The sequence below is a fragment of the Rhineura floridana genome, chromosome 2 (genome assembly GCF_030035675.1).
Source record: "Rhineura floridana isolate rRhiFlo1 chromosome 2, rRhiFlo1.hap2, whole genome shotgun sequence".
Classification (NCBI taxonomy): domain Eukaryota; kingdom Metazoa; phylum Chordata; class Lepidosauria; order Squamata; family Rhineuridae; genus Rhineura; species Rhineura floridana.
This window is the reverse complement of record NC_084481.1, coordinates 19,218,221-19,245,214: the sequence shown is the minus strand read 5'-3', so window position 1 is coordinate 19,245,214 and position 26,994 is coordinate 19,218,221. Positions and strand designations below refer to the sequence as shown.

Below are 26,994 nucleotides of genomic sequence, written 5' to 3'. Positions count from 1 at the left end.
GGGTGAGCGTTCTGGAACACAGATAGTGTGGGCAGTCTTGCTTTGTATAGAGAATACATGTATGCCCCAACTCTTGGGGGGAGGGTGGCTGGACGTGTGTTTTTATGTAGTGGCCTGGAGAGAGCAGGGCGGATGAAGTAGCAGTTCATCTTTTGGTGACCACAAATAATGACTGGCCAATAAGCTAACCCAAATTTGTGGATCCCTGTGTATTAGCTATTCTTAAACATAACATTTTCTTGAAGTTGTCTGAATACACCTTAAGCTGAAAAGCAACTAATAAATGTAACGTACCACAAGCCCCTCTATTACATGAGGGTGTCACATCCCTTGTTCCTGTTTTTTTCCTGTGAGCACTGGCTAATGAAAAAGACGCACTAGAGTAAGGCTTCTCTTCAACTGTTGCCATAAAGAACATGCAGGTCAGAACATCTAGGAAGTATGCAAAGACATCCTCTGCAGCATTCACTGTTAGTTGAGCAAACAAGAAAACCAGTGTTTACCAGTCTCAGGCCAATGCAGGCAACAAGGATTTGGAAATAAATAGATTTATCTCTCTCCTAGGTAGCGCTGTTCATTTACACACAGGCCTGATTCTCATGACACAGTAAATCAAAATATGACTTAAGAACAACGACCATGCAACTGTGCAAGCTCCTGGAGAAGAGTTCACAGCCATTTTGCTCTTCCCCACTGAGCTTCACCAAGGTTTAGCTTAGCATGTGGTCTGAAACAGGCTCATCATGCTCTTTCCTTGTTAACCATGAGCTGTAGCCAAGCACAACAATGATAGGCTATAGCTTGGCATACTGTGTTGTGCAAATCAGCTCACATTGATACAGTATAGTGGTAATTTAGCAGGATTTGCAGACATTATTAATGCAACAACAGATCAGCAAACTCAACATCCAGATGCGTTAACTTACACTGCTGGTTTGGCAAGAAGCGAAAATCCTCCCATCACCAGAAAGTTTGTCAAGGAAGCGCAGTACCTAAAGCAGACAAATTAATGAAGAAAAGTGAGAATACCTAGCAGTCTCAAATTTAAAATACCCTTATCAACTTGCTAGGGGGGGATCATAAGGAGTGACTGTGAACAGCCTCTTTTTGTCTAATGGAAAGCTTAGCCCCCATCTTCATTCTCGCGTTATGTTTGCAGAATGATAGCTCTCTGCAGTATAGTTCCTCTACCTTTGTTCCAATATCCATTAACACCTTGCTCAAACTGTGGCTTCTTCCCATGCTAATACTGCCAGCCAAAAAAACTGGTTAAAAGGTAGTCTACAAGGTCTGCAGCATCTTACATTACCCAAGCTACAAAGATAACACAAGAATACACATTGTGGCCCCTTTGAAATAATGGAATAGCTACTAAGGATGCAGACTTTCGAGAACTGTTTTTGCACAATGCCCATTTCAACAGGCCTTGCCCAGCTAGCATCTGCACAATGCACTCAGCTGATTAGCAATTTTACACCCTGAGGTCTGGTGGAATGCAACTTGAAGATTAAATGACTGGCAGCTTTAACATTCCATTATATCCACAATAGCATGTAAGTGATATTTAAAATGCCTAATTGTTCCATTCTGGTATCAACTTAGGCATGGATGTGATCATGTGACTTTTCTGTTGAGGGAGATTCCAGAAAGCCATCTCCACCTGCAGTCTGAAATAGCACGCTCCAGGACAGACTGTGCCAACTTTGCTGAAAGTGTAGCTCAGTTCAGCCTTACAATGCAAATCAATAATTCAGATTACAGTAAGCGTACTGCTTCAAATCTTCTTTTTTATTAATCTCAGTTTTTTGCATCCCATTCTGTTTTCAGGCACTGTTCTGCTTAGAACAATAGATATCCAGAGAATAAAAACGAGAGAATTGGACACTTGCTCAGTGTAACTTTCCAAAAAGAGGCTTGAATGCTTCAGGATAGCCAAGTTCTTTGCCTCTTTTAATCCCTGCAGAAAGCTAGTCAAAGAGGCTCCATGCTGACCAATCAGGTAACAAAGTTTGCTGAATGTACTAGCCATTTCCTGCAACAGCTGGACCATTGATGCAGCACCTAAATTATCTGCAATGAAGATGAGCAAACAACATGCAGTGAACTATTTGAGGCCATCAGGTATAAGTATACGACAAGACAAAAAACCTGCAAGTTCAACACATCATAGGCAAGAATTAATCTAGGTTATTAAAACATGCAATAATTTAAAATAAAATTTCAATTTTTTTTGCAAAAGGAAACTACACAACTTCTGAGGCTGCAATCCTAACCCTATTTACCTGGAAGTAAGCCCCACTGAATTCAATAGGACTTACTTTTGAACAGACTTCATATAATAATAATAATAATAATAATAATAATAATAATAATAATAACAACAACAACAACAACAACAACAACAACAACAACAACAACAACAACAACAACAACAACAACAACAACAACAACAACAATAATTGTATAGTCTACATTTCCTCTCAAAGGAGCCCAGGATGGCAAAAACATCAGCCTTAAAACAAAATTAAAAACAATACATATCTAAAAACATCTAAAAACCATCACATATGCTCACAGCTAATAATTTCAACGTTGCCAGGAACAGAAACTTTCAGCCATCAAATGCCTGGGTAAATAGGAATGTTTTAAAATTCCTCAAAGTTAATAAGAAGGGGGACAAACATACCTCACCAGGGAGGGCATTCCACAAATGGGAAACTGCCACTAAGAAGGCCCTGCCACAGGTCAATGGCAACTGGGCAGCACTGGGATGTACTGTTATGTCAATTAGGATTAGTATTATCAATAGCCATTGCACTTTTTAAACTAGCTCAATATCAAACAGTTACAACAATGCATCCAGCCTTCTCCGTTCTGCAGGCCTACAGAACACAGTTTTGCTAAATTTTGGTTTGACATTAATATGAGTATTTTCCACTATGGAATCATGGATTTATGAATGTGTACTTTTTAAGGAGACCAACAAATGACCATCTTTGTATATGTGGATCAGCCCAGATCAAAGACGTTGTGCACCATCTCCTGTACTGCCCTTTATACAACTTACCTAGGAACAGATTCCTCTATTCATTTCAGAATTTTCTAGGTCAATCAGATGATGTTAAAATTAGATGGTTACTGGCAGTTGTAGACCAGTTTGTTATCTATAGGGTAGCTTTATATGTGCTAACAGAAAGTTACAAGCTACTTTTTTTGACTAAAACAGTATTGACTGCCAAGGGGATTTTTTTTAAATCTAAATGATTTGGGGAACTACAATTGTAAGTTTTGACAACTTGCATTTCTTTCCCCCCCTTTTTAAACCTTTTATTTTGCTTTTACAATATGAACAATAACAAGCATCTATAGTATGACATATTTTTGGACAACTTACATTTCTGAAAAGTTATATGCTTTACTTACTCTTGGACTGTCTTGCTTTGTTTTGGGTGCACTACATTGTAGTGGCCATTGGCTACAAACAATAAATATCTGACAAACGAGTTTTTACACTAGGGACATGAGAAGATTTAGGTTCCATGCACCATGAGTTTTGCAGGACGCAGGGAGGGTGGTTCAGAAGAACAGTACAAGATCAGTGTTTGCGTGTGGAGCCTGGGGGAGAATTTAGAAGGGAGTCAGGGCAGCCATGAAGGCGGCAGCAGGAGTCTGGCCTGAGGCGGGGGCAATTGTGAAGGGAGGGAGGGCAGTCAAAAGATACTACTGCTACTTTGAATATACAGTCAAGGCTGCTGGCTGAGCCTGAAAGCTCACCTGGTAGGGGGCTTGTGGTGTAATAAGAATTAAAAAAGCAACATTATGTCTTGAAAACAGCAGGAGGTTGTGCTAAAATGAATGCAAAGGCAGTTTCCTTATCTGAACCTCTTAGCAAAATACAATGCATGAGGGCAGAGAGGGGGACATAGGTCTGGGTGCATAGTGAAGCAGAAGACAAGGTTACTGATGGCACTGCCTTCCAAGAAGATACAGACAACAGGAAGTTGTATTTATAAAGAAGTCAAAGACAGAAAAACGGTGCTGTGAAGAAATCTCTTACCTAATCCCAAGAGGGGTCTGAGAACTTGAGATTTTATAGCACTCAGTTTGGAATAAAACTGTCTCTCCATCGAAGCCAACTCATGCAGACTCGCAATGTAGCCCATAATGTTTTTGTCCACTAAAACCAAGCAGTTACTCCCACCTGCTGCCACGCTGCTAATATACCCTAGCTGGAGGAAAGACAAGCTGCTTTTAAAAACCGCTAAAAAAGGGAGTTATTTATTATTTATTTATTACATTTCTACCCCACCTTCCTTTTTCTTGAAACCCAAGGCGGCTTTCATATAGTTCCCAGACAGTCTCCCATCCAGGCACTGCTTCAGCAGGGAGCTGGCTTTATGTGCCTTCAGACCATAGCCGGAGAACTGGACTTAGGGCTAACTATGACTTACATAGATATCAATCTCTTCTGCGTTACACATCTTACAGGATGAAACACATACATGATGCACGTAAGTTCACCCAATGTTAATGAAACCTATTGATGCATTTTGCAGTCTAGTCTTAAAATTTGTTTTTTAATTGTACCCAGAAATCAGGACATAAAACCAAATATGATACTTGAGAGACATTGTACTGGCCCAATTCAAATGTCACGATCTTGGACTGATAATTTATGCTTTTTCAGTAGAGGACAAGCTGTCATTTCTGCCTGCCTGCACGCTGTCTCCCTCCCTCAGCTTTGGCACCAATATCCTGGCTCGTTATACCACAATTTCCTGTGACGTTCAAGGCGATCACATCAGCTCCCTCAAATTACTGTCCTCCCTTTCTTTCTGCCCTGTATGCTGGAACTGCCTCCCAGGACACCTGTGTGATGCCTCCTCTCTTACTTCTTTCAAATCCCTTCTCAAAACCCACCCTGAGGCCTTTGGTTCAACTCCCTAGCCCCCATGCTGTACTGTAACTTAACATGTAACTAAGCCTAAAACTTGACTAGCAATGGACGACACTCACCCCCAACATGATCTGGAATGAGCTCAGGAAAAACATTTTTAAAAATCAGAATGGATCATTTGGATCATTTGTTATCCAAGCCCATTCCAAAATTTCCTCCGTCATGTTCTCACTGATGCTATCAGGAGCTCAGCAAAAGTAAAGAGACCTCCGCATCTTTCCTCAAAAAGGAAAAGGAACACATAGGACTTCAGGTAGTTTCCATTAAGCCCTCAACACTGTTGCAGTTGTGCAGCACCTCAGGTGCACAGAACTATGGGAAATGCAATTCCCATCATTTATTGCACCTGGCATGCTGTTGAAGCAGTGTTAAGAGGCCCCATCGTAAGGCCTTCCTGTTGCTGTCAGGCAGGTTTGAGCAAGCAAGAAAAGGGAACACCTGGAGCACAGAGGACTGTGGCTGGGGCAAGTTCATTATAATGAGAGTCTGAATTCTGGTGGAGCTTGGGGCCCAGTTTGTCATGGGTTCAAGTGGGAGAGGACCTCAAGCTTACATCTTTCCAACCCTTCAATTCTGCATCTTTGCACTAACACCCCACCACTAGGCCCTACCTTACTACAGTTTAGCAACAGTGTTGGATCCTTTAAGCAGCTGTTTTCAGATGAAACATCACTCTCTCTCCTTTCTTCTCGACCACTATAGTATAGTGAAGGCTGAAACTCTTCTCCATCTACTAGGAATAGTGAATAATCTGGACCTGCTGCTATGTTCCAGATGCTCTTGTCATTGCATACCTGGAAGGAACACACACACAAATGCAAAAAGAAAAAGAACAAAGTAGATGTTATAATAAAGGGAAATCCTTGTTGACAGCAAAGAATGAGCTTATAAGGAGCTTTCATCCAAGGACTGAAATGTTTCATGTGTGAAAATTTGACAGGTGTTTAAAGCAACAGGGACAAGTTTCAATCAAGATGCTCTAATTTTTTTAAAATAACATATCTCCCTTAACTACACTGATGAGATACTAACAACTGAAACCAAATAATTTAAACTGTGACTATGTACAGAGTTTGGCTGCCTAAGTACTGTGCAATGGGATCTAAGCAACCTGTGTGTACGATTTGCAGCCTTGAGTTTTATTTTGCCAATATCCAAGTTTCCACATTTTAACTCACTATAGTGAGTGCATCACCATCCTCTGGCATGCGTGATGAGCTCCACCTTTCCTTCTAACTTTGGTAGCTGCAAAGGGCTCCAAAGATCATCCCCCACAGTTGTGTAGCACATCTGAGGGCCCTCAGAAGCCCTGAGCAACTGTGGGGATGATCCCCATCCATTCTCCAGCTCTAAGGGTGGGAGGAAATATGGGGATTGTTTGGCTGCTGCAGAGGTATACGGCCAAACCCACAAAAGCTCCTGCCTTCTGGCTCTGGAATTAGAAAGGGTGGCGGGGACTTGTTTGGCTGCTGGGTTTCTCAAGTCTTCCAAATGCTTGAGATATGCAGCTGCCAAACAAAACGCAGCCTTCCTTCTTAGAGATGGAGAGCACTGGGGCTTGTTTTAATGCTGTGCTCCAAGCCCCAGCTTCTTTTTTTCTTTTTCTTTTTACAATAATTTTTATTCAAATTTTCATAAAACATACAAAACAAAATCATAAAACATTCAAAGACAAAAAACAAAACAAAACAAAAATGATTAAACAAAAAAATAAAATGTTGACTTCCCATTTGTCGCAGATCAAATCAGTTGTAGGTCTACAATATATAACAATCCTGTCTCTTAAATTATATTATAAAATCACTTTCCTCCAGTAGTTATCTTAATTAATCATCAAATCTCATAAACATTACTTTATTCTTTCCACAAAAAGTCAAAGAGAGGTTTCAATTCTTTAAGAAATATATCTATCAATTTTTCTCCAAATAAACATGTCGATTAATCCATCTCGTTAATAATAATAATAATCTTATTGTCATAACCATAGTCCAAATAAACATATCGATTAATCCATCTCATCAAAATCTGTTAGGTCCAATAATTTCAATAGCCATTATTCCATTATCCATATTAATTCCATCTTCCATCTTCAATAGTCCTGTTAAGTCCAGTAATTTCAGTGTCCAATCTTCCATTATCAGTATTCCATAATAATCTTGTTGTCATAGCCATAGTCATATAATAAGAGTCTGATGGGAATTTCCTCTATCCCAAATATTTTCTTGCCATCAATTCTGAATAAGTTGCTGAAATATTGTTGTAAAGTCATATCTGTGTTCTTCTTTTTTACAAAATGCACTGGCTCATCTCTTGAGAGTTTTTCCATTGTCACATGGCTGCAGTTAATTCCATAGATTTTCTCTATATCAAGCTCCATCACGTCATTCCAGTCCAGAAGATTATCCAAGCCATTGATAACTTTATCTCTAATATCTTCATTAATTTCTTCAGAGATAACGTTAAATTCCAAACAGTAGATTTTATTTCTAATATCCATAAACTCCAGATCTTTTTCCAATTCCACATTTGTTCCAATCTCCAGGGCTTGTATCTTCCCTTTATTTTTTCTTTTCTCATCTCTGATCTCATTCTCCTCTCTCACAGGATCCCCTATTTCTTTAAGCTCCTGCATCATTTTGCTCAGTTCAATTTTCAGCTCCTTACTGCCCTGTCGCAGGGTTTGTTTCGTTATCTCAATCTCATCCATTATTTTCTGAAACATAATTACTTCCAGATTCTCAGCCACTTTCTTGATTGCCATTTTTAAAACCACGAAAACAAAACAAAACAAAACAAAAATAAAGAAGAACCACTTCTTATTTCAGCAACAATTGGGTTAATATTCCAGGCTTGATGACATCACAGTATAAACAGAGCAGCCTGCCTTATCTCTCTATGTTCAAGAACACAAAACAAATTTAGTTCCCAGCATCAAAACAGTTAGTGGCATCGTGAAGAAGCAGATTCGTCAAAATAAAATAGACCAAAAAGAGAATAGTCCCAGACAATATAATGTTCCTCGGAATAGAAATCCCTCTTCTGTTTATATCTTTAGAATGCACTTCCAGGACAGCTTTTTGCAATAGAAACAGAGATAAGCTGTTAATTTCGTGAATAACAGAGAAGAGTTATAGCTCACCCAGAAGTTCTTTAAAGCTGATTCATTTGACAAATCTCTTTTTGCTGCAACAATTTAAACCAAGTAAAAAAAATAATAGAAAGAAGGGTGCTTGCCTGTTAGTCCGTTTTCTCTTTGAAGAAAAGATAAACGTATCGCATTAATCAGATAGAGCTTGTTCGGAAGTCCGTCCGGCATTGCTGGCTGGACCTTTTCTCATAAATTAATGAAATCCAGTCCTCCCAACAAAAACAGGCTTTTGAGGTTGATCTCTACGTTTCTCCCTGCCCGGGAGAAATTTCATCAGTCAAAAAAAAATGTTCTGACTGATTTATATCTGAATAAGCTTCTTTTGAGGCGGGAGCCCGTCTCAAAAGCAGGCACAAGCGAAGTCACCCTTCCCGGAAGTCCCAAGCCCCAGCTTCTTTATGAGCTCAGCGCTGAAGAGGCAGGGCAAGAATCATCCCCACAATTGCACGGTGCTTCCAAGGCCCTCTGAACTGCAACGCAGCTGTAGGGTGATCTCCTATCCACTGTAGCGGCAAGTTGGACAGAATTATTAGGGAAGATCCCCCACCTTTCTTTCCCAGTTTGAAGCTAGGGATTGTTCCTGACTTGCACTATGTCTGGGAGGAGTAAAATGTCAGGAACAAGACTACCCTTCAGAAAAGGTGCAAAGTCGTAGAGACTACACATTTTTGGTCGACCACCAAAACCAGTCAAAATTTGTTGCCAACATCCATGACGCAAACAAGAAAAACTGCTGGTTAACATTGAAGGCTCGCATAAATTAAGGTCATTGCTCTGGAAGGAAGTTGTGTCACAAACAGAACTAAGCTATTTTAAAAAGCATATAGTACCTTTGCAAGACGAGGGACTGTGGTTGGAGAACATAAGTGACTAAGCTGTCCAAAGGTGTTACTGCCCCATGAATATACCTGTGTAAAAATATTAAGGGAAAGAGGCGGTAGGCAAGAATAGCCACTTTATAATATTAAAATCAGAGTAAAATGGGAGACTGTAGCATAACATGAACTGAAGTTCACCCAGATATTATTTCTTAGCTTTGCAGAAGCAAGACACCCCTTAGGAGAAGGATGGTAAACTTCTAAATCGGTATAGTTCAGCATCCCTTAGAAGTCTGTTCATTTAGGTACTTCTTGCCCCCAGGAGCCATGGGCAAAGTGCCCTTCCCTCACCTCCAAATAACCTTAACCAGCGCTTCACACTGACTTGCTGTCAGAACAGAGTTCTGGAGACCCCAGAGTTCTGGCTTGTTTTAGATGCTACAGGAAACTATTAGCTTCTCATTTACATATACAAACCTGAGCAAGTTATGGGCTGATACATTCCCTTGCCTCTCTCTTCCTCGTTGGCATCCCAGAAGAGACCAAAAGCTTCCACTGTTGCTTTTAAGCAAACCACAGTCACACCAGGACTGGGAAAGCTGCAGCCCTCCAGATGTCATTGGCCTCCTATCAGCACCGGCCAGCATAGCCAACAGACAAAGATGATGGGTGTGAAGTCAAACAACTCTGGAGGGCCACAAGTTTCTCATCCCTGGTTTAAACTCTACTTAGTGAGAGCAAAGTAATATCAGAAACCTCCGCCTCTACCACCAACTATACTGCGCATGTTTGACTTTTTGCCTCCATCTCTTTCTACCCCACTCCTTCATTCTTGTAGATGTTGAGAAAATCCTTGTGCATTTCTGGCTTCTCTCTTATTACATCCCTTCTCTCTCTCTCCCCTTCTTCTGCATTCCCTTTAATCACTGCCACCCTATTTCCTGGCATTTCTAACCCCATTCCTTATCTGCCTCTCCTAGTTCCTTGCTGCTGCCCAGTCGTCTACAGGGGAAGAATTATACCAGCGCTGATGCAAACAAGCACTGAGGGCAGGCAGGATGAACTCTGGACATGAGGATGAGATATAACAAGGATCACTTGGTAGTTCAGATCCTATCCACAATTCACCAGATGGCCATCCTTTCTTTAGGAGAAATGTACACCAATCTCTTTCTACATTTCAGTAGACGTCTTCTTATAGATGTGCATACATTGAAGTCTAAGTTCAGATATACACATTCATAAAAATATACACATCTATGGAAAAGCTCATTAAGCATATTGCTCAAGAGTGTTCTTTTAACAAAAGTGAAAGGAGACAGTGAAATCACAGTCTGACCTAGAAACAACAAGCAGATTAAACTAATCCCTGGAAGTTAGAGCAGCAAACAATAGTTTATACCTCATACCTGCGATTTGGCAGTGAGTGCCAAGGAATGATGGCCACCAGCAGACAAATGAATTACTTCCTTACCATCAAGGCTTTTTACACAAAGTGGTTGGAGCCTGTGAACCCACAAAACAGAAATGGGGTCCTCAACATCAGCACACAAGAAGTCTATGCACAACACATGACATATTTCAAAGGAATAGGTAGACGGATTTTAATCAGTAGCAATATAGCTGAAAATATCATGCCAGTCTTGATCCCAAGTTTTTGTTTTGCTAGAGATGGCCATTAGATATTGAAACATTACATAACACAATAAAAACACACAGATCAGGAATGATAAACCTGTGGCCCTCTGTGGGTGTGAGATCACCCTATGGATCCCATCAGCCCCAGACAACATGGTCAATGCCCAGGGATGATAGGAGTTGGAGTGCAACCTCGTCAGGAGGACCACAGGTTCCCCATCTTTGCTACAGACAAACAACCCCCACTATCACTGACTATTGACACAGAACAGATTTCCTCATTGAATTCTTACCTTGGCAAGACATCACCATGCCCTAGCTGCCCTTCTTTTCCTTTTCCCCAGCTCCACACCTCAGTTCGCAAAGATGGGAGAAGTGCATCAGCTTCACCACTGTAGGTTGGTGTGAGGGTCACTGTCCTCATCTTGGCTCGTCCAACTTTCCTCAAGAGCCTTGGGGAAACTTTAACATGAGAACCAAAAATAAATCCTTAGAGTAGAGAAACTAAATTATCATTTCAGCCAACACAAAGGGTTGATTCACAAAGTCATTTGGGAATATCAAAACATTAATGGCTGTTATGAAGAAGTTGCTTGGGCAATCTGGCCTATCAGTGCCATTTCAGTTTGAACAGAAAAGCAATCTCCCACCTTACAGTTCTTTCAAGATGCGTTTATGTCATCCCAGGTCACCAGAATGAACTCCAGCATTAACACACATACCCCAAGTCCAGGGCCACTCATTTCCATAGCTTAAGAGTACGTCAGGTACCTATTTTCAATGAGACCTGCCATCTTGTTCTTTGAGAATGCAATTGTGAGGATCAGAAAATGCACCATGCTCCCTAAGTAGCATGTATCAAAGAAGAAATTTGCAGTTAGGCTGTAACCAATCTTCTACAAATTGGAGAGAAGAGGAGTGCTGGTCATTTCCCATGATAGTTAGCCCCATGTCTGAAAGATAACTCTGTCATGGACAGCACATGACAAAGTTAGGAGACGACATTTTAAACATTTGGTTTGAAATGCCTCTCGTCTGCACAAACAGAAGCTTTATTAAAAAGGCAAGAGTCAGGGCCTGTACCATTTACTAGGCCACCTGCTGACCTACTACATCCTTGGGACTAAAGGGAAATGTTAAGGACACAGCAACCACAGGAGAAGCCTGCATCAAAACTTTTACAATGATCATAGAATCATAGAATGAGTTGGAAGGGGCCTGTAAGGCCATCAAGTCCAACCCCCTGCTCAATGCAGGAATCCAAATCAAAGCATTCCCAACAGATGGCTGTCCAGCTGCCTCTTGAATGTCTCCAGTGTTGGAGAGCCCACTACCTCTCTGTGTAATTGGTTCCATTGTCATATGGCTCTAACAGTTAGGAAGCTTTTCCTGATGTTCAGTCAAAATCTGGCTTCCTGCAACTTGAGCCCATTATTCCGTGTCCTGCACTTTGGGGTGATCGAGAAGAGATCCCGGTTCTCCTCTTTGTTTCCAGTCCCCTGATCATCCTTGTTATCCTCCTCTGAACCTGTTCCAGTTTGTCTGCATCCTTCTTGGAGTGCGGAGACCAGAACTGGATGCAGTACTCAAGATGAGACCTAACCAGTGCTGAATAGAGGGGAACTAATACTTCACACGATTTGGAAACTATATTTCTGTTAATGCAGCCTAATATAGCATTTGCCCTTTTTGCAGCTACATTGCACTGTTGGCTCATGTTCAGCTTGTGATCAACAACAATTCCAAGATCCTTCTCACATGTCATATTGCTGAGCCAAGTATCCCCCATCTCATAACTGTGCATTTGGTTTCTTTTTCCTAAGTGTAGAACTTTGCATTTATCCCTGTTGAATTTCATTCTGTTGTTTTCAGCCCAATGCTCCAGCCTATCAAGGTCCCTTTGAATTTTGTTTCCACAGTATTAGCTGTGCCTCCCAATTTTGTATCATCTACAAATTTGATAAGCATGCTCTGTACTTCCTCATCCAAGTCATTAATAAAAATGTTGAAGAGCACTGGGCCCAGGACTGAGCCCTGTGGTACCCCACTCGTTACTTCCACCCAGTTTGAGAAGGAACCATTGATAAGCACTCTTTGAGTATGATTCTGTAGCCCACTGTGGATCTACCTGACAGTTGTTCCATCCAGCCGACATTTAGCTAGCTTGCTAATCATAATATGATGAGGTACTTTGTCAAAAGCTTTGCTGAAGTCAAGATATATTATGTCCACAGCATTCCCACAGTCTACCAGGAAGGTTACCCAATCAAAAAACGAGATAAGATTAGTTTGGCAGGATTTGTTCTTCATAAATCCATGTTGGCTCCTAGTAATCACTGCATTGTTTTCAAGGTGCTTGCAGATTGACTGTTTTATAATCTGCTCCAGAGCTTTTCCAGAGATTGATGTTAGTTCCCCGTTTCCTCCTTCTTGTCCTTTTTGAAGATAGCGACAACATTAGCTCTCCTCCAGTCATCCGGCACTTCACCAGTCTGCCATGATTTCGCAAAGATAATAGACTGCAGTTCTGAGAGTTCTTCAGCCAGTTCCTTCAATACTCTAGGATGCAGTTTATTAGGCCCTGCCGATTTGAACTTGTTTAAAGTGATTAGGTATTCCTTGACTGTTTGTCTCTCAATCTCAAGCTCCAATTCTACCCCTTCCACTTCATGTTTCCCGGGAGGGTCATAGACCCTTTTTTTGGGAGAAGACTAAGCCAAAGTAGGAATTGAGAACTTCTTTTTCTTTGTCATCTGTTATCATTTTGCCATCCTCATTGAGTAGCTGTGCCACCATTTCTTTTCTGTCTTTTACTACGGATGTACCTGAAGAAAGCTTTTTTGTTGCTTTAAGCATCTCTCGTTAACCTCGGCTCATTCTCAGCTTTAGCCTTCCTGATGCCATCCCTGCAATTCTGTGATACCTGCCTGGCAGTAGACTCCAAGCACCACATTCCTTGTATTATTTGCCCCATTAAGTTTAATCCAGATACTCTTGGTGGAGCTACCAAGCTCATCTTCCTGTATTTCTGTGCAGGGATATATATTTTTAACATATAGCACAACTCCACCTCCCTTTTTATTCCTTCTGTCCTTTTTGAACAAGTTATATCCTTCAATTGCTGTATTCCTATCATGGGAGTCATCCCACCACGTTTCAGTTATACCTAAATGTAAATATACTGCCTTCAAGTCGATTAGGGTTTTCATGAGGCTGAGAGGCAGTGACTGGCCCAAGGTCACCCAATGAGCTTCATGGCTATGTGGGGATTCGAACCCTGGTCTCCCAGGTCGTAGTCCAAAACCTTAACCACTACACCACACTGGCTCTCACCAGTTATACCTATCAAGTCATAATTACCCTCCTGTATTAAGAGTTCAAGTTCGTCCTGCTTGCTCCCCATGCTCTGAGCATTAGTATATAGACATCGAAGACCATGTGATTTATGGTTTGGCTTCCTTACTACATTTTTCTGAGGACTGTTACTGGGCCCTATTAGAGCTGATCTCTCTGTTTCCATTACTGTGCACAAGTCTTCATCAGTCGTTACCACCAAGTTTACATCTCCCTCCCCCTTAGAATTCAGTTTAAAGCCCTCCTGATGAACTTCTCCATGCTGTGGCCAAACACATTCTTCCCAGTCCTTGTGAGATGCAACCCATCACTTGAAGCAATTCATCTTCCAGGAAGCATAGCTCGTGGTCCCAGAATCCAAATCACTCACGTCGGCACCACCTTCATGTTGGATGTTGTATCTGGCGCAAGCAGATGCCCAGGATGCAGAACAGTATAGTGACAGGCTAGATGCCAGTTGAAGCAATGAGCCGGACAAGCAATAAGTTTTAAGAGTCACTTTACTGACAATATATCACAAGCTCTCTCTGTACAAACTCCTCGACCCCCACACTCACAAGTGTCTGCTGGCCCTCTATATAGATAAGGCCAGCTGCCCGAGCCTAGGTTGCTTAGCAACGTGTACTTGAAGATGGCTCGAGCTCTGCCAACTTTCGCTTCTAAGTCACGTAGCTCACTTGTGGAAATTTAACCTCTGCTTTCTCGGTTTAATAGCCAACAATCCCCCACCTTAAATTTCCACATTCAGCCAGTTACATTTCTCTTCCATTTACATGTGTTACATTTTACATGTTATTACATTTACATCATTTGGTTTTATTCTTCTGATACATTTCCTTTTATTTCAGTTTACATAACTTTCATTTGTAATACAGTTACTCCATTGCAATCTCAGCATCATTTTCATTATATTTCATTACTCTTCATGATTTCCATCATCCCACTTTTTCCAGTTACTGAAGTCTACATGTTTAATGGAATTTATTTTAAATCTAACAGGTGGAATACCTTTTGTTGTTCTCTCTGATCTGCGTGGTTGTATTTCTGCCTTAGTGTCTGTGTCAGGCGATTCCTCTGTTTTTCTCTCAGAGCTAGAACTTGATTCACTACTGCTGCCTGTTTCTTCTTGTTTTATTGGTACTGTATCTGCCTGTTCTTGTTCATTACTACCTTCAGTGTTTCCCAACTCCACATATGTTTTCTCTTCCCAATCCTGCTCTATTGCTTGCACGCTTCTGCTTAACACCACAGACCTTTGTTTTGGCAGCCATATTCTGTAATACGTGTTTTCAAATCCCAGCATGTACCCTTTGTCTGCTCTCCTTTGCAGCTTCCCTGTCCTTTTATTTTTGGGAACATGTACCCAGCATTCTGCTCCAAACCTAATCAAATGGTTTAATCTGGGTTTTCTGTCATACAATTTCTGATAAGGAGACATTCCAGTGGCCTTATGGAATATTCTGTTTTGAATGCAAGCTGAATACAGAACACACTCTCCCCAGAAACCTTGTGTTAAAGAGGAGTCACATAGCATTGATCTTATTGAGTCCTGAAGCAACCTGTTCCAGCGTTCAGCTAACCCGTTCTGATGAGGACTATAAGGGGCTGTTAACTCCTGTTTTATTCCTCTTTTATCCAAGTATTCAGTAAAAGAGTGTCCTAAGAACTCTCCTCCTTGATCTGATCTTATTCTCTGTATTCTGACACCAAACTGCACTTCAATTTTTGTAATAAATCTTTTCAGTTTCTCTGCAGCTTCACTTTTAGCTTTTAGTAAATAAACAGTGCAGAATTTTGAAAAATCATCAACTATTGTCAGGAAATATCTTGCACCCCCCTGAGTAGGTTGAAATGGCCCCACTAAGTCCACGTGTATTAATTGATAAGGTGCATTTGTACTGGGCATGGCTTCTTTGTTCTTTGCAGCCACAACTGCCCTAGTTTGTTTACACACGTGGCAGTCTACATATTTTTCACAGTTTCTCAATGTCACATCATTACTGTTCTCTGTTGTTTTCACCACATTTTCATATCCTATATGGCCTAGTTTTCTGTGCCATAAATGAACACAATTATTATGGGGTTTCTTATTAGCACACATGAGTACATGATTTGTTTGTTTCACGTGTAAGAAGAACAATGAGTTCCTCACTATTCCTTTCATGAATATTTTTTCTCCTCTCATTACATGCACTGAACCTCTTTTGAACATTACTGTGAACCCCATTTCATTGAGTTTCGACACAGCCATAATGTTACATTCGATATCAGGAACAAACAGCACATCTGTCATAATGGTATTGAAACCTGCTAATTTCACTGTTCCCCTACTTTTGATCTGTTTCTTAGATCCATCAGCCATTATTACATGATCCTCTACGTCACAAAATGTATGAAACATAGATTTATCTTTGATTATACTATTTGTTGCCCCACTGTCAATTGCCCATAAATCTTTACAGTTATTTCCCTGCTCATTGTTAATACATTGCTTATTCTTACTAGCATAGATCACCTGTACACATGGTTTTCTTCCTCTTTCTCTTCTTCTTGCTTCACAATTCCTTTGCAGATGTTGCCTGGAACCACAAAAATAACACGCCTTTTGTCCATACAGTCTCTCTTGTGCAGCTTTGTTGTTCTGTTTTTCCACGTTGTGTTTAGACTCAGTCTTTTCCTGCTTTGCCATTTCCTGCCTCCTTTGGAATTCTTGTAAAAGTTTGCCTTCTATATAATCCATATTGAGATTTGCATCGTCCATTGCTTCCAAACAGCTCACCAGACTATCATAACTTGAATCTAGTGAAGCTAATGTGATATACACTTTTTGCGTTTGAGAATGTTCAATTTCACGTTCTGACAACTCAGTAAACAGTCTGTTTATTTCCAACAAATGCTCTGACATGGTTGTATCTCCAGATAAGCGCATCTGATACAATCTTCTGGCAAGATATATTTTAGAACTGGCAGTCTTTTTCACATGAATATTTCTTAAAGTTTCCCAGGTTTCCTTTGCTGTTGTTGCATCACGCACGTGCAGTAATTGAGAATCATCAATAGCAAGAACAATTAACGCCTTTGCCCTCTCATCCAGCCTTCTCCAATCTGCTGGAATAGGCACCCCAGCGGGTGGGTCTTCTGCGATAGCTTTCCACAAGTGTTCTTTCACTAGAAAAGCCTGCATTCTCTGTTTCCAAGTGCCATAATTTTTCCCTGTCAGCCTTTCCAAGGGAATCCCGGCCGATAACGTAACAGACATACTTTCACTTTTCACAGTTCACCGCCTTTGTAATTAGAGCTTCTCACCTCTGTCCTTCAGTCAGGTTTTTTTTCTTTCCCACGGCTCTCTCACAGCTTTCAGCTCAGCTTTCGGTTTCTCCGTCTCTCTGCTGTTTTACTCGCTGGTCTGCAGTTCTGGCTTTTCTCTGCCGCTTTTCTGCAATCCTCAGCACCAGGTAACCATCAGCACCAGGTAACCATCCTCTGCTACCACTTGTTGGATGTTGTATCTGGCGCAAGCAGATGCCCAGGATGCAGAACAGTATAGTGACAGGCTAGATGCCAGTTGAAGCAATGAGCCGGACAAGCAATAAGTTTTAAGAGTCACTTTACTGACAATATATCACAAGCTCTCTCTGTACAAACTCCTCGACCCCCACACTCACAAGTGTCTGCTGGCCCTCTATATAGATAAGGCCAGCTGCCCGAGCCTAGGTTGCTTAGCAACGCATCCTTGAAGATGGCTCGAGCTCTGCCAACTTTCGCTTCTAAGTCACGTAGCTCACTTGTGGAAATTTAACCTCTGCTTTCTCGGTTTAATAGCCAACACTTCACAGTCATTCATTCACATGGAGTATTTTTCTTTCCCTTCCTACTCCTCTTCTAAGTACTGGAAGGATGGATGAAAAAACTATCTGGGCCCCAAAGTCCTTGAATTTCCTTCCCAGAGCTTCAAAGTCTGATGTGATTTCTTCATAGCTCCGTTTGGCAGTATCATTTGTTCCCACATGGATGAGGAGAAAGGGATACCTGTCGGTGGGCTTGATGAGTGATGGCAACCCTTCTGTCACATCTCTAATCCGTCCTCCTGGTAGATAGCATACGTGGCGAGTCCACGGATCTTCTTGGCATACTTGGGTTTCGATCCCACGCAGTAGGGAGTCTCCCACTACTAATACTCTTATCTTCTTGTTGTGGGGTGTGGTTTCATTGTCCCTGCTTGACTGAGCTTCACCCTCTTGCTCATTGTTGCATGGGGGTCTCCTGTAATTCTTCCACCACAGGCTGTCCTCCAGTCTCGTCCTCGAGTAGTTGAAAGCGGTTCCACAATTCCACTGGTGAAGGATGTCTTCTAGCTCTTCTCCTAACTGTCACCCTTTCCCACGGAGTTTCCTCCACTTCGTTGTTCCTCTCCAAAGCAGTCTCCTCTTCTGCTACCACATGCTGTTGTTCTTCCACCTCCGCTTCTCTTTGCTGCTGTTGTTCCAGCATTCCGTCTAAGAACTCCTCATCTTCTCTTATAGTCCTCAGTGTGGCCACCAGCCATTCCAGGCCTCTCACTTTTTCTTCCAACAGTGCCACAAGCTTGCATTTGTTGCACATGTACGCCATGTTGTTCTCAGGCAAGAAAACAAACATGGCACACACCTTACAGGTCACAATCACTGGAGTATCCTTCCTGTTCATTCTCTCTTCTACCTTTTGTTTCTTTCTAACGACTTGTTTTGGCGTGGTCTGTGCTTTGTTCTGTGGTACTTCAGGGTACACTTGAGAGTCCCACTGGTATGCGGTGCACTGTACAAAAATTAGTAATTTTGTGTTTTTTTTAGGAACCCCCCCTTGACCTCCCCTGTCGAGCTCCTTTGTCAAAATCCTGTTTGCTCTCCCTGTTTGCTCTCTCTCTCAAAGCTGGCTTGCTTGTATCTCCTCTCCTGTGGACCAGCTGAGACAGCTCCCTCTGCTCTGCTGTTAGGGAGTCAGGAAACAGAATGAAAGTCCCAGCACGCACAGCTGTTGCTTGTTGCCCTCAGCAGTTCTCAGGCCACGCCCTTAAGCCAATAGCTATCAGGCCACACCCCTCCCAATGTCTTGCTACCCCTGCTTTGCATCAAAATTTGCCTTAAGCATGCAGTAGGAAAGGGAGAAGTTTAATTGGTTTCTTCTTCCTTCCTCTTTTCCTTTCTGGACAAGATGAATTACCAAGCTGAATGTGGACCTGCCTTAATTCAAGGCAATGCATGTGAATAAATATTTTCCACTCTGGAAATTAAGAGTGCTATATAAATAATTAATAGTACGCAGAAGAGGATGGCTCCTGCCCCCCTGCATCCATTTCAAGATCCCCCTTGAGTTAGGGAAGCACTTCTCTCATGGCTGCAAGTAGTAAGAAGACGGCCATTGGAAACCAACTACTGATCTAAAAAATACACGCACTGCTGTTATTAGCGCAATACCCTATAGCTTAATAAATCTGACAGGTACATGTCCTTCTGCTTAGTCCATGGCTGCAATGACTTGGTGATGGCACCATATAGTATTGGAAAAAGAGGTGATGCTCTGAGATGGCACTGGGTCCCCTTGCTCTGCCCCATGCGGAAGGGATACAGGCTGAACCTAGGAAGATCTGGAGTGGCTGAGAATCCCTCCAGGATTTTTAAAGAGAGCTACAGCAAGATGCAAATCTGCAAGGACAGGGGAGACTGGCCCTTATTGTTGCTCTTTGCCACATATGCCCTGTAGTGGGGCATGAGGGAACAAACATTTGGCAGCTTCAGTAACGGCAACCAATAGATGACACCATTAAAGTGTAGTCCAGCAACATCTGGAGGGCCGAAATTCCAATCATCCCTGAACACTGGCCATGCTGGCTAGGGCTGATGGGAGCTAGAGTTCAGCAACATCTGGACGGCCACAGGCTTCCCCTCCCTGCACTAAGGGAGCCAAAGAATGGTTGGACAAAAGTGGGAGCTTATCAACAAGGAAGGAGGAGGGGGAAGGCCAGAGTAAGAACAGCATCCACAGGACTTGCCAACTGAGCTTCCATCAGGTTAAGTGTGTTAAGTGACTTGTGGATATCAAATACAAAACAAACAATAAACAAATCATGTCCCCCTCTCCCCCCTTGGGACTAGTGGGTCTTTTTAATGATTGTTTAGTATTGTTTTAAATATTTTTCTGTTGCTCTACACCACCCTGATGTTTTGTGAGAGGGTGGTATATAAATAAATAAATAAAGTACTCAATCACCAGAAATGTGTATATATTCTTTCCACATTTTGTGATTTCCCCCCCCCCAACCATATCAAAAATGTCCGCACTGCAATGGTTGGTGATGTGTGTGTGCATATATACTGGGAGGAAGGGCGGGATATAAATAGAATAAATAAATAAATTTATTAATAGGTTTATTAAATAATAATAATAGTAATACAATATGCACACACAAACATTTGACGGATAATTAATGTAGGGAAATATATGAGTACCTTCTCACACATGAAAATTATACCTGAAAAAGCATTCCCCCTGGATTTACATCACTGGAGCCATCTGTGAGCGTCTCACCTTGGGACAGCAAACCAGGTAAAGATAGCCTTCGACAGACTCCTTCGGATTCCTCTTCTCGAATATCTACCAAGCTGGAACTCTTTTTCCCCTGCATCGACTCCAGCTTGACCTGCTCCTCTCGGCTGTCCTTCAGCCCATCCAGGCCTGGAGAACTGCCAGTAGGTGGGGATACTGTGTCATCTGGAACTGTGCCATAGAAGTTCATTACCTTCTTCAGAGATGAAGCCCCAGCTTCATAAGTAGCAGCTACTCTTACACCGACTGCTGATGCACAAGAAACTACCAGGTTGTTAAGGGCAGATGTATCTGGGCCTGGTGGGCTGGGAAGGCAAGTAGCGTAGTCCTCTTCTTGAGATCGCTAGAAATACAGTACAAGAAACCCAAGAAACATTATAACAGGCAACCCAGGGCGGGGTACTTTTAAAATAAAGACTGTAATGTCAAATCTTCAGCTCGATTTTAGATGCAGTCAAAACAGCATGATATGGTTCACATGACACAGTAAGCCAAGCCATGGCTTAACAGCACTGTGTGGATATGTGGGCTCCTGGAAAGGAGCTCACAGCCACTTGGCTCCTCCCTCCTGCCAGCTGAATCCAGTTCTTCAGTTTTGCTTTACAGTTAATAAAAGCTGCATTCCAAGGAGAACATAAGAAGATTGATGTAAGAATTATTGATGTGGGTCAGGACCAGTGATCCATCCAACCTCACTATACTTTTTTCAGAATTATTGTTGTCACATTCTGTCACAGAGCATACTAAACAATCACTCTGAGTATGAATACAAGTATTGAATGTGGATACAAGTATCTGCAAATAAAATTAAGGTTTTACACTTTGGATCTATACTCCTTGATCACTTTATTTGCTTACACTTTCATAAAGGAATTCAAGGAAGTTTCCAGCCAGTTTAAATTCTACACTGTTTTTCTCTGTTATGGCACCCCAAATGTGGAACTCCCTTCCACTGGAGAGACAGTTGTCCCCCACATTAAGTCCTTCAATGTCAAGTTAAGGTTTATCTTTTCCTTCAGGCCTGTGGATATGGCCAATTGAAAGAATTGGTTTCTCTGCTGCTAGATTGCTGTTTTATGGTTTTTATGATATATTTGTGTTGTATTTTAATGAAATACTGTGTACCACTCTGAGAGCTTTCAGGTTAAGAAAAAGGAAATGGACTGCCTTCAAGTTGATCCTGACTTATGGCTACCCTATGAATAGTGTTTTCATGGTAAGTGGTATTCAGAGGGGGTTTACCATTGCCTCCCTCTGAGGCTAGTCCTCCCCAGCTGGCTAGGGCCTGCTCAGCTTGCCACAGCTGCACAAGTCAGCTACTTCCTTGTCTGCAACTGCCAGCTGGGGTGCAGCTGGGCTCCTTGGGACTATGCAGCTAGGTTATAAATACAATTAATGCAATTATATTACAAAACCAGCTGTCATAGTCACTAGTTCATATAAGACATTAATAGTATTAAAACCAACATGAGTTAGGTAAGAATCAATACTTTAAGGGTTGCACTAGATTCAAATACATGTTAGAAGATTACAATATTCATACCTAGTGCCGTTTTAATCAACCTATTAAACAAAACAATTAACTGTGGTGTATTTTAGTATGTTTATATAAATGATTGATTTTATTCTTTAATTATTTTTTCTCGTTTGTAGAATTTAAACTGGTTAGTTTGTTTTTCTTTTGACATTTATGCAAAAAGCCTGGCTGGCTATCATGCAATAAACTGAACTGAACTGACATAGGATATAACATACTACACAAGTTTCTTTAGAAAAAACCCTGTGAAATTAAGTCTCTGAATGAGTTTATGTGCAATTGTGTAGCATTTTTCCACACTCTCCAATGAGTAGCATTACTTTTAAATGCTGTGTGTGACTCATTACAGGGCTCCTATTTCCTTGTACTCACATGCTATGCTTGTTTACCTCATTTGTTTTGGGCTGAGTGTGCATTAATATCTTGTGTCAGTAATCAAGTGATGATATACCTCATGTTTCAGGGAACTAGGTGAGGAAATCTATCTTCCAAGAACAGTGAAGGTGGAGGATACAACTATTTTCTCATAACTAGTATGAGAGGGGATGGCGGAAGGCTTTGGAGACAATGTTTATTTTTTAATAGTTCTCGTAAGCACTTCTCTCTTTCCCCACTGGCATTAAAAATTCACTTATGAATTAAGTAACATTTTATTACCCTTTTGTGACCCCAAGAATCAGCTGCTTGAGGCAGCCAGTTCACTGCATCTAATGGTAGGGACAGCCCTGCTCCATAAGTATTATACACCAAGTAGAACGTAACCATGACTAGGCTATGAACAGTTAGCTAGGGATTTTGAGAAGTTTCCCAAGGCCTGGTACTCAAGCATACAATGGACACATGTACATCTTTTCCTGAGAGGTTTTTTAATAGATACATGTTTTCCTCTTTCAACAAGCCTTTTAAGCTGAAACCTTATCCCTGTCTGTGTTGGAATTGCTTTTTAATATGTTTTTAAACCTTTGTTAAAAACAATATGTTTTTAACCTTTTTTTAAAAAAGATGTCTTGAAAGTTTTTTGTTTTAATGTATTTTAAAGTCTGTTTTTATGATGTTTTAAAGTGTTTTTAGTGCTTTTGTTTGCTGCCCTGGGCTCCTGCTGGGAGGAAGGGCGGGATATAAATCAAATGATAGATAGACAGACAGACAGACATTTAAAATTTCTGGATACAGCATAAAAACCACAAGAAATTTGTGCCAGTTGATCCAATAAATCATTAAAGAAGTCAATCCTACTTAAGCAAAAAGATAAAACCCAATGGGCGGCATGCAACTAAACAACAGTGCTAGTACAAGGATTAGTGTAACTGAATGTTCCCCATCTCTCCTCCCACTACATGCCTGCTAAATCGGTTCTGGAGGGTTCTCCCAACCCTCTGGAGCAGATTTGGTGATGGTGTAGGACATGTGCAAGGCAAGGAGGAGGGAAGTCCCACTGCCCTAGCACTATTATTTAGTTGAATACTGCCCAACATCTCAGCAGTAGAGACATTTTATTTATTATTTGATTTATATCCCACCCTTCCTCCCAGCAGGAGCCCAGGGTGACATTCTAGAATACATATGTGCGATTCCAAGAATAAAGAACATTGAGCTTTAAACTCCCAACTGGAAGCCAAAGCTGAAAAACAGGAACTGCTGGTGACTGAACTTCAGTGCCCTCATATGTAGCCTAACTGCACATGTGAGTTTTTTTGAGCCAGGGCTGCACAACTGCACACAGAACAGCAGCTCAAGACTCTGCTGCACAAACCAGAAAGGGCTGGTTGGACCACATCATCACAAGCAGAGTTAGCATAATTTTATTTGTTACAGCCAAAGGCTTCACAGTATATAACAGGAAGAGATACTATAAGCAGACTGCTTGGGCAGTGATCTTTTCATTAAAGAAAAAACCAAGACTGGCATGGCTCCTATGGAAGTGCTCAGAACACACAAAACTAGTTGCAAACTTTACTATTGAAGTCGTGGGTTTTTGCTTATTATAAAGAAATTACACAACACCTTAACAGTCTGCTCTACTGAGTAGGAATCAAGGATTCAAAAATGGTACAGGCTATTTTAAGTCAGGAATCCATTTTCTTTCCCCCTTTGGTACTAAATGAACTCTTGGTAGTTCTACCAACTGCAGAGGTGCAGGGAACGGTGGCCTGGGACAGGGATCTCTCTGTGGCAGCACCTAAATTGTGGAATTCCTTTCCCACAGGGGTGAATCTAGCTTCTTCATTGTACAGCTTTTGCCATAATGATGCACCTCTTTATCCTGGTCTTTGACAGTTATTTTGTTTTGTGGGATCAACCTCTTTTGTAGAATTTATACTATTCTTTCAACTTGGAATAGTTTTACTGTTTTATCATTGTAAGCATTTCCATTTGGAATTATTTTAATGGGTTATAAAAACTAAATCACAATGCTGCAGGAACAGGCAATTACATCCCTTTCTAGTAATTCCGTAAAGATTACAAAGTGTAGACTGAATAAACTGGCAATGCATATAGATCTTCTGTGATACTGTGTACACTCTCTTTAACAACATGGATGAAGTATCTAGAACAAATGCTTTCTTGGTATCAACCATCCACTGGGACAGAATTTGCCCAGCACTGAAGAGACTATGCCACCATATGAAGAGAATGAAAAGGTTTTTTCTTCATCCATAAAACAATCTGTCGCATCCTGGTAGACACAAAGCAAGTATTATGCAGGATTCACCACTTACCTTTGCACAGTTGTCAGCAGCATTCAAAATATGAAGCAAGAGAAAACAAATTATGTTTAATGATCTATGCTTAATTTCTAAGATGAAGCTATTTCGCTTTTGTGGTGAGGAAAAGGAACTCCCTATTGTCCCAGAGTCCAGTCACAGTACTGAGAACAGGATCTGCTATTAAACCTTTATAGAGGCCAAGTTAAGCTGTTAAGATTCTGTCCTTTACTTTCATGTTTTACAACAAAACCAGACATAAAAAGTTGACACAAATCCATAGAACCCATCCCTAATACTAATTGTGATCAGATAACAAAAGTGCAACATCTTTATAAAAAGAGCATCGTGAAGATTATTCCAGTTACCTGTATGAAGCTGCCTGTCTACTAGGTTCTTCCTAAGAGGCCCTTCTCCAAGTCCACCATTTCAAGTGAGGTGGAAACAATGACAAGGCTTTTTCAGTTGTGGCGCCCTGACTCTGGAATGCACTTTCCAGAAAGGCTCACCTGGCACAGAGTCTAAGTTTGGGGTGCCAGGTGAAAACCTTGTGATTGGCCAAGGACTTTCATACCTTAAGGTTTTATGCACTGCTTTAATTTAGCATTTATTTTTCTGCTACTCCTGTTTTTCTGCTGTATTTTTTCTTTTTTCTACTGTTGAATTTGTGGTTTTCTTTAAACAGTATCTTAACAATCTGTCTCTCATTTGGATTGCAGCCTAAGAGAAAGACAGAAGCTATGCCTTCTTCAGAACTGTAGCTCTCATGTAAAGATACATTCCCGAGAATCACCCAAATTTTGCAGGACTGCATGTGCACAGTACGGACAGCAATGCAAGTACAGCTTAATGAATATGGGTACCTGTTCAGATTGTTGATCCACTGGCTTCTCATTTAATGGAAGATCTGGAAGACCCGTTAACTGCTGCTTCATTGCCATTTTGTCAGTGATCAAGAGATTTCCTGGGCTAGAAATGCCACTGTCTTCATGTCCATCACTGTTTGAAAACACACTTGCTGCATCATACTCTGCGACAGCAAGCATCTGATCTTCTGTAAGTGTTTTCTGACAATCCTCACCTTGGCTGCTTGCTACACTCTTCGCCTCGAGAGTTTCTAGTGAGGAGCAAAAGATGTGGCTTTCCGAGTGGGAGTCAGCTAGAGCCACCCCCAATGGACAACAGTGACTATCAGAGATAATGACATGGTCTTCTTTGTCAGTCATGGTAATCAGGAGCTGGCTGCAATGATTGCATCGCTCTGGAACAGCTTTTTTGTCTTGGATAGGGAGGCACTGCACAAGAGCCAGGCTGTGAGAGGCCCCGCAAGCAATCTGAAGCACAACACGGCCTGCCAGGTACTCGACCTTTTGTGGTTTGGTCACTGGAAAAGTACTGGTTATGAGACCTAGCTGACAGCCACTTCCCCATGCCCATACCTCCCTGCTTAGTGAGAGCGCCAGGGTGTGCTCCTCTCCACACGCCAGCTGTAAAATCCTTATCGGCAAGGGATGGCTAGCTTCAGAGTCAGAAATACAGACAGGTTGTGGCTCCCGCACAGAGGCCTGGCCAGCCACTGCACATTGGCCAGCAGAATTTCCCCCCCACATGTACACCTCACCACCTTCAGTCACTGCTCCACTATGGAAGCTGCCAGCTGCCACCGTAACAACATGTTGTCCATTCAAAGCCTTTTCCAAGATGGGACAATTAATGTAAGCATCTTCCAACTCAACCCGCCAGGGAAGTTTTCCAAAACTATAAACCTCGCCATCTGAAACAAAGAACAAAAAAATGATCATTCAAAGAAAGATCAACTTTGTTGCATATAATTTACAAAAATAGAATCATGTTTACATGAAAGTATGACACAGTGAAAATAAGGTACAATTACTGCAGGTTCAGGCTAGTAATATGCCAGTTATCATTGGTTCACAAGGCAAAGCTACAGAGAACATATCTGCCCACAATGCAAGGTCCTGCAGATAACATAGGAAAGAATTTATCTAGGACAAAAACAAACATAAAACTGATGAAAAGCTTTGCAGAGTTCTGATACCATGTTGCACATTTCTTTAAAAGACCATGCTTGGCTCAGTTCTTGCTTTTCTTTATCTACGCCCAGTTCATTAAGTAGAGAGTAATCGGTAGAGATGTTATAAACCCAAATGTGCAATTATAATCATATATTTTTAATACTGAAATCTGCTGTTGGTGTCCCCATAAAATATAGTTGTGGAAAATTAATTTTCTTA

The 26,994-nt window shown here is 41.4% G+C and overlaps 1 protein-coding gene across 3 annotated transcripts in view; it reads right to left on the bottom strand.

Moving 5' to 3' along the window:
- The window catches only part of ALS2 (alsin Rho guanine nucleotide exchange factor ALS2), a 64,219-nt gene that overhangs the window by 31,925 nt on the left and 5,300 nt on the right, over positions 1-26,994 (bottom strand). For all 3 annotated transcript variants that reach the window (XM_061607975.1, XM_061607978.1, XM_061607976.1), the window contains exons 4-12: positions 25,603-26,513; positions 20,480-20,840; positions 10,855-11,023; positions 10,333-10,429; positions 8,936-9,013; positions 5,569-5,751; positions 4,058-4,229; positions 1,890-2,070; positions 927-992 (exon numbers count right to left, since the gene is read on the bottom strand). In XM_061607975.1, the coding sequence (XP_061463959.1) occupies positions 927-992; positions 1,890-2,070; positions 4,058-4,229; positions 5,569-5,751; positions 8,936-9,013; positions 10,333-10,429; positions 10,855-11,023; positions 20,480-20,840; positions 25,603-26,513 (2,218 nt within the window). The remainder of the gene's footprint in view (positions 1-926; positions 993-1,889; positions 2,071-4,057; positions 4,230-5,568; positions 5,752-8,935; positions 9,014-10,332; positions 10,430-10,854; positions 11,024-20,479; positions 20,841-25,602; positions 26,514-26,994) is intronic.